General features: G+C 41.5%; 1 protein-coding gene and 1 pseudogene across 1 annotated transcript; one reads left to right on the top strand and one right to left on the bottom strand.

Annotated features, from left to right (window-relative positions):
- Positions 1–210: 210 nt before the first annotated feature.
- Positions 211–4,557, bottom strand: LOC145469597 (cytochrome P450 3A24-like; annotated as a pseudogene).
- Positions 4,558–5,764: 1,207 nt separating this feature from the next.
- LOC145469783 (histidine N-acetyltransferase-like) lies at positions 5,765–7,559 on the top strand. The gene has a single exon (XM_081453591.1). It carries the CDS (start codon positions 6,024–6,026, stop codon positions 6,945–6,947), a length of 924 nt encoding a protein of 307 aa, XP_081309717.1. The 5' UTR covers positions 5,765–6,023; the 3' UTR covers positions 6,948–7,559.
- Positions 7,560–7,767: the final 208 nt, after the last annotated feature.

Below are 7,767 nucleotides of genomic sequence, written 5' to 3'. Positions count from 1 at the left end.
TCAGCGGGATCTTTCACAGAACCTGAGCGCCCCCCCCCCCCAAAAAAAAATTGTTAGGACGCCAAAACCCTGAAATTCAAAATGCGCTGGTTTCCAAACGAAGCCCGCTATTGAGCTGTAAAATTATAAACAGATATAAATTTACCGCCTCCTATGCTTAATGAGGATAAAAACTTTGATGGCTCTTTATTAGTTTTGGATTTTAGAAAATGTTGACGTCACGTGAAAACGATGCATTTGACAATTGAATATTTGTGTGGGATACCACTAATGTCATCGGCTCGTGTCCATTAACGCAAATGAGTATCTCACACAAGTACCCTTTGGGTACCTATTTTTCTAGATGGTACAAACTCTGACTAGCACGCCATCTTTTGCCGTCAGCGTGAAGCCCGCATGGATATCCAAAGGTACTTGTGTTTCGGGAGACCTTTCAAATTTGTACTTCATCAGGATTCTCATCAGAACAATCTTGATCTCCATCAGGGCGAACCTCATAGCAATGCAGCTTCTGGGCCCGGCACCAAACGGTAGGAACTGGAAGGCATGGCGGGCGTCCTTGTCGGGACCGCGGAATCTCTCGGGATCAAACTTCTCCGGGTCGGGCCACGCATCAGGGTCATGATGCATTGCATAAGTAGCAAACACAATCTCTGTTCCAGCAGGAATGTGTATTCCATTCAGGTCATGATCTTCAGAACATTCGCGGTTGATCATTGGTATCGTCGGACACAACCGCAGAGTCTCTTTAATGACGTAATCAAGGTACTCGATACTCTTAGCCACATCGTACAAAGACTCGTCGGCATTGGAATCCATGGCCTCTTTAATGTGCTTCCTCAGCTTTTCTTGCACATCGGGATTCATCGCCAGGAAGTACACAGTGAAGCTCAACGTGTTGCCTGTTGTATCGGAGCCAGCCAATAGGAAAAGCACTGATTGGGCCACGATCTCCTCATCGGTAAGTCTGCCGACATTCCCTGTGGTCTTCTCATCATGGGCATTGATCATAAGTTGAAGCAGATCTTTCCGTCCTGTGGCACCCTGCTCACGTCGGGTTTTGATGACATGTTGCGCTAAGTCTCGAAAATAGTTCAGGCTCCCTCGGAGACGTGCCAACAACTCAACGATTGTGCCGGCGACTGGAAGGCGAGCTAAGCGTCGGACGATTGGCGGAACTTGAAAAAATCTCTTTGCGTTCTCCAGCATTTCGATGTTCTCTCCCACTTGAATGTTCGCGTCCACACCAAAAGCCGTCGATAAAATCAGTTCCAGTGTTAGCTTGCTGAGCCATTCCTGCATATCCACATTGTGGTCTGCAAGAGATGTACGTTTCAAGGGATTATGAGGACCATTTTAGACATTATGGTTCCAACTTGTAACAACTAACTCATGCAACAAGCGGAGGCTCCCTGCTATAACATTTTATCCGAGCAACTCACAACCCTGCTTGGAATACGCAACACTGTTAACAACTATAAATTTAGAGGCATAATAGTGAAGTTGGTAGAAATAGCGCAAGGTATAGGGGCCCCGTCGTATGGAATGCTATCTCTAAATTAAGTCATCAGGGACGCTTCATCCTTGCCGCCTTTTATATAAAGGAAGACTTAAAAAATGCGTCCAGGTCTCTCGATCATATCCAATTTGAAAAAGAGGCTTGTTTATGAATGAGTGAAAAGTCTTTATCAAAAGATCACGCACAGCATACGTGTGACTTTACAATCAATAATAAATTAAGCTAAAAACCAGTCATACGTATCACAAAGTTATGATAAGTTAAAACAGATATTAAATGAATCTAAAAAGACATCTATTTACAAAAGCCCGTTTAAACCGTTCAGTTTTCACTCTAGGGAGTATGAAGTCATGACCCATATCTCTAAGAGTCCTGTTACGTTTAGGTGGAAGCAAGTTATACAATATATGACCTGTGTCATCAGTGGTTCTCTTAAACAGAGCACTGCATGTCCCTATTCTTTATAACATCAGATATCAGAATGATCTTATTTGTATAGCCAACTCGATGGGCTCGCCTAATGAAGGTGCCAATTCAATCTAGATGTTTGCCTTTAAAAACAGAGCCGACACTTCTAATCCACACAGAAATAGTGACATCATACAAAGATTCGAAGAGTTTTCTGAGCTGATCTTTAGATTTCCTTTTTTTTGTATAAATATTAGGTTAGTTAAATTTTATGGCAGGTCCACACCAACCCTAAGGTTGCCATATTCTGCCCCCACCTGCCTTAGCAATGTATGTATGAATGTACTATTTCCATGGTGTTTCTTTTACATGAATGTACGGTTTCGGTTGAGTAATTTTAGTAGACCTCTTCCGTCCTAAGGTCCATGTAAATGATGTAGTCTTTAGTGAATGGAAACTCTGAACATTCTTATTTTTCTGCCGATTTTAAGCTGGAAATATTCTTGTGAATATTCTTAGATTATGGCGTATGACGTTTCTGTTCTCGAATGTATTTTTGCCAGCCATGGCCAGCCTGCAGGCGTTATACAATTAAAGCCTGTTGATGCACATAACTTCTTGTAGAAATGTTGTTAGCATCGAACATATGGCGGCTAGGGTTGTTTTTGTTGCTTTTTGGCTAGTATTGTCGCTAGAGAAAGGCGGATTCTTTTTTTACGATTTACTTAAAAACATATAACTGGATTATATTTACATATTTTCACCGCACAAAATTATATTCTTTTCAAAATCTTAGCCTCGGGATATTCTTAAAACATTCTTAAAATTTCGCAAATTTTAGCCACGAAATTCTTCTGATAAAACGTATTCTTAAAAAAAAAGAAAGAGTACGTGTATTATCTCTCCCCCATAGTATCTCAGGCAATGCCTAACACCTCAGCTAGCTTATCTATGACTAAATTCAATTCGTTTCGAGCAGACTGAAAAAAATTCATTACTGACGTGAATCAGCAACATTTTCAAGTTTCTCCACGAGCGTGTCACAGCACTTCTCGATCAATGGCACCATCAACTTCATTTTTCCCGCGCTAAACGTGGGAGTTAGTATGTTACGGATTCTCTTCCACGTTTCGTCCTTTGCCTCCAAGAGGTTGAGAGGAAAGCCTGTTCTTTGTACAATGAAATGATTGCGGAACTTGTGAAAGTCCCTTGTCATTATCTGCTTTGCTAATTCTGGTTCAGTAATGACAAGCGTTGGCCGAGTACCCAGACAGATAGCGAATACTTTGCCGTACTTTTTAACGTAGTCTACAAACAGCGGATGCAGTCCGTTATATTTCCTTACATGTAAAAAGCTTCCCCAGGAATGGAAGAGGTTTGGGACCAGAGATGTTGAGTTTCTTTAGGTCGGCGAAGCCTCGCGTTCCATACCAGTAGAGGAACAACATCACGAACAGTAACAGCGACGCGATGCCTGTAGGATAAGCCAGGGTTTCTAAAGACAACATTTGCCCTGGCGGCTTTTGAGCAGGTGATGAAGTAAGACGGTATAAGCGCGTTTTTGCCCAAGAGTTGACGGATGTGAGAGTTTGCGTGTTCAGGGCTAGAGCATTAAAATTCGTCTTGCTTGAGTAAGCCTGTTTTCAGTAAGTGAAGTTGAATAACTAAGCTTGCTTCAGAGTAAAATATGTTCAAGACCGCTCAGCTCCCGAAATGATCCTCAACCCTGAAATGATCCCCAAATCGACCCCGAAATGATCCCTAAATCGACCCCCAAATGGCCCCAACCTTGAAATGATCCCCAAATCGACCCCGAAATGGCCCCAACCCTGAAATGATCCCCAAATCGACCCCGAAATGATCCCCAAATCGATCCCAAAATGATCCCGCCTGAAATGATCCGGTTCGGTAGGGCGGGCGGTTCGGTCCTCAAGTTTAAAATTTTTGCGGGGATTGGATGTCCCCAGAACCCCCTTAAAGGGGACCGTCTTAGTGCGATACCTGTATCGAACCCCTCTTCAAAATCCTGTATGCAGGGGCGGATCCAGACCTTTAGCTAAGGGGGCCTGGGGCCAGGGTTTTGTTTTGCTTGCCCTGCCAGCTTTTCTTCCCTCTGTGATTTTTTCTTTTTTTACCCAAAATAAGGGAGGGAGGCGGGGGGAGGGGGCCCTAGATCGGCCACTGGTATCCGCCCTAGCCTTGGAGCTTTTTGAGGGGTGAATTAAGTATGAACCAGAACCCAATGTGCATGTTCCGACTCTTTTTTGGCTCAACGGTTACTTTGAAGGTCTGCATCACCTTCATTTTTGTTTCTGTCCATGAGTTAAAAAAAAAAAAAAGAAAAAAAAAAAAAAAAAAAAAAAACAGACGTGTACAACTGAATAAAATGTCATAATTAAAAAAATCACTCACTCTTCCCCATAGCGCCGGCTGGCGCATGCGGAAAGGGCCGCAACAATTGAAAAATGTGTCTGGTTTATAATATATGAAACCAAGAGAAAAGAGAAAATGAGGAACAGCATTTTCTCTTGATGAAACATATAAGATAAGGAGGAAAAGGATTTATTGGGCAAAGTGATCAAAGACAAACCCTAATCTCCACATTCTCAAGTCTCCCTGCCGCATCACACCCTGCCTTTTTTTTTTTTTTTTTTTTTTTTTGCTCTCGCTGTAACTTGCGCGCGGCGAGGATGTGAAAAAAATGCTCTTCGTACCGGAACGCTTGCTACTTACGCTGAGAGTTGTTCAAGTATCTGGGTTGGAAAAAGGGCTCGATTGTGTATTACGATAAACGGGTATCTTGTTCAATTTTCGGATGGTGTGGACTTGGCTGCAAGCTGTAAGCAGCAAAGACGTCAAAATTACTGGGAAGACATTGAACGATCGCCACGAAAACAAAACAAAACAAAACAACAACAACAAAAACAACAACAAAAAAAACCCTCTGGGACCCAGGGTAGTAGATTATTCACTTTAAAGGACAGTTTCACGGTTCGACGCATGTGCAAACTGTGACGTAGCCCCACCCAATTCCATTGTCTATAAACCAATCAGATGTGAGTACATAACCCGTTCGTCGGGTCCCTGGTTCGGCCCGTACAACAATGTTCGATGTTCAATTTTAAATTCGCCATTTTCTGTCTAAATCCGTTTATATCTTCCGTAAAATTCGGACACCAGTCGTTCTGCTAGCCTTCGTGTAACCGTGTAGCTACTCAAAGGCTATCATTACGCTTTCAACAAACTATAATCTGTAATTTCTGAAATATAGCTTGTTGATACGAAAACGAAAATGTACTTTATGCGTGGGGTCGGAACATGCCAAAGGAATTCTAATGAGAAATCTCACCTATATCGCCATGTTTTCGCGACTGACCATGAAATTTTCCCCAAGTGTCATTCGCATGCTTCCGATTGTTTTATAAACAATGAAACTGAATAATTAATATCATGTAATGTTGTAGTTTGCACATGCGCCGAGCCGTGAAACCCTCCCTTTAAAATAATTCATTACAGAAACTGCCACAGCTGTAGCTATAATTTTGAGAGGACAGACGACCAGCTTAGTGCTGATGTTACTTGTTTAACTCAATAGTATCGAGTTAAACCCAAAGAGCGTCTGACGTAAGCAGCTAATTAATGCAAAAGTTTTGTACTACTGTATAATGTATGTCGACAAACTGTTGATTTTCCTTTTCAATGTTATTATATTTTCTTTAGTTTAAATATGTAATACCATGTATTGTTATGGAAACACCTTAATGAATTGTTGTTTTTGATGTTAACGTGAAACTTCCAGTAATATTATGTGACAGTTTACATGTAATTGTGTGACAATATATCATATTTTTAGTTGCGCGATTCAGGGCAACTCGGAATAATAGAAATCGGAAGTGCGTGCTTGTTCAGCCGATGTCATCAGAACATGTAAGCTGTGATCAAAGCAAATGTCTAGAGAAGGTTGTAAGACAATCAAATTAGGTTTCGGTAAGCTTTCAGGAGTGCCGCACGTTTAGTAATTTTAGTGCACAGAAGACAAGCACTGCGATCTTCAAAACTTGTGAAGTTTGCGAAGCGTGTGAGAATATAGTCGATTATGAACCTAGAGCTGACTTTTCGTCTCGCCAGACCGACTGACTTCGACGAAATCCTGAAATTGTCAGAAGGCATCTACCATGGACACGACTATCTTCCACCGACATACCATACGTGGATGACGATGGACAAAGTTGCTGTTATGCTCGCTCATTCTGGCGACAAGCTCGTGGGTTTGGTTGCGAGTTCCGTTGTCGATGACGAACGGACATCCATCCGCCGAGCAGGACGGACTTTGCCGGAGTTTCGCGGACAAGGTATTTTTAGTCAGCTATCACAAGCAATGAACGAGTTCGTACGAAGACATTATCCGAGCGTGTGTCGCGAACGATTCACAAGTTTAGAGAATTATCCTTCTGTGACCAAACTTGCGCAGTTGGACATTTTGAGTTCTTGCGTCATAAAGAAGACCGCTCTTCAATTGCATCACTTTTCCACAAGTACAAAATCCATCCAGATCGAAGCTTGCACGAAAGAATATCTATGCGATGTTATTTTCTCTAGCTCTGGGGCACAGAAATTGTTCCCAGACAACGTGATCATCCTGGATTTTTTCCCTATCGAGCCTTCACGAACAAATATCGATTACTTGCAGCAAGAAAGGGATCTGTACTTTGCCGTCGAGAAATGTAGCGATGGTGATTGTCCAAGATCAGTCAGCTTCGGGGTATTGTCGCGAAGAGTAAATTGCATGCACTGGTGTGTGACCGTTTACACTAGTGATCCAAAGCTTTACGAAGGTCATCTTTTACATCAACTTAAACGAGCCCGTGAAGTTATCGATGGCGATTTCGTATTCCGCACTTTTCAAGACGAGAATTTGACACAACACGGAAGAAGAGTGCTGCAGAAAGAGTTACAGCTGGAACTGGAAGAAGGGATGTCCAAAAAATCCATGAAGCTGTACGAAAACAAATTTGATTAACGGGGCTGAGCAGGCAATTTTAGACGAAAAAAAATAATTTATCAGGCTCGAAAGACCGTACTCGTAAAAAGAGAACAAAATCACACTTACTTGGCGCAAATTTCAAATAGACACTGAACATTTAAAATTCAGCATTCTTTATTAATTTGATTCCGGCCGGTTTGTTGTCATTGTATTTGCACCACAGTGAGATATATCACATTTATGTACCTTTCATAAGTTTATTTTTAGAAAAGGATGTAACGCGTTTTGTTTGCATAATCAAGAATTTATTTTTTACCTAGTAATGGTAAATAAAAACATGATTTTAAAACTGAATGATGTGTGTGATGTTCAAGGTCCAGTCATATTGTGTGACAGTTTCATTGTGTGACAGTATATCCTATTTTTAAATTGCGTGATTCAGGTCTAGAGACCGGAAGTGCGTGGCGGACGGTTTCAACCAGGATTTCTCCATTTTCCGTTCAAACAAAAAATAAACCTCACCGCTCGATTTATCATGCAGAATTTAGAAAATATGCGAACCTCCGTTAGAAACCGTTGCAAACTCATAAAAATATGGGATTCCCACTTGGCAATTTTTTCAAAGAAATGTATGTTCTCTCGCCCCTGGTACATTCGTGCGAAACCATTCATATTTAAGTCTTTCGTCCTATAGGTTCATTTTCATGCAAATCAACTCATTTTCATACCGGAAAGGTTTCGCTTGAAGACTCGTTTTGAAACAGAGGAACAAGGTAATTCAGCAATGGCCTATTCAACTTCAATAAGCTCGAGAAATTCTCTCGAAAGAAAAATATATCTTTTGATTTCTTCAGAA

This window comes from Orbicella franksi, chromosome 15, assembly GCF_964199315.1.
Source record: "Orbicella franksi chromosome 15, jaOrbFran1.1, whole genome shotgun sequence".
Classification (NCBI taxonomy): domain Eukaryota; kingdom Metazoa; phylum Cnidaria; class Anthozoa; order Scleractinia; family Merulinidae; genus Orbicella; species Orbicella franksi.
Note: the sequence above shows the minus strand (reverse complement) of the source record. Positions and strands in the feature narration are given on the sequence as shown.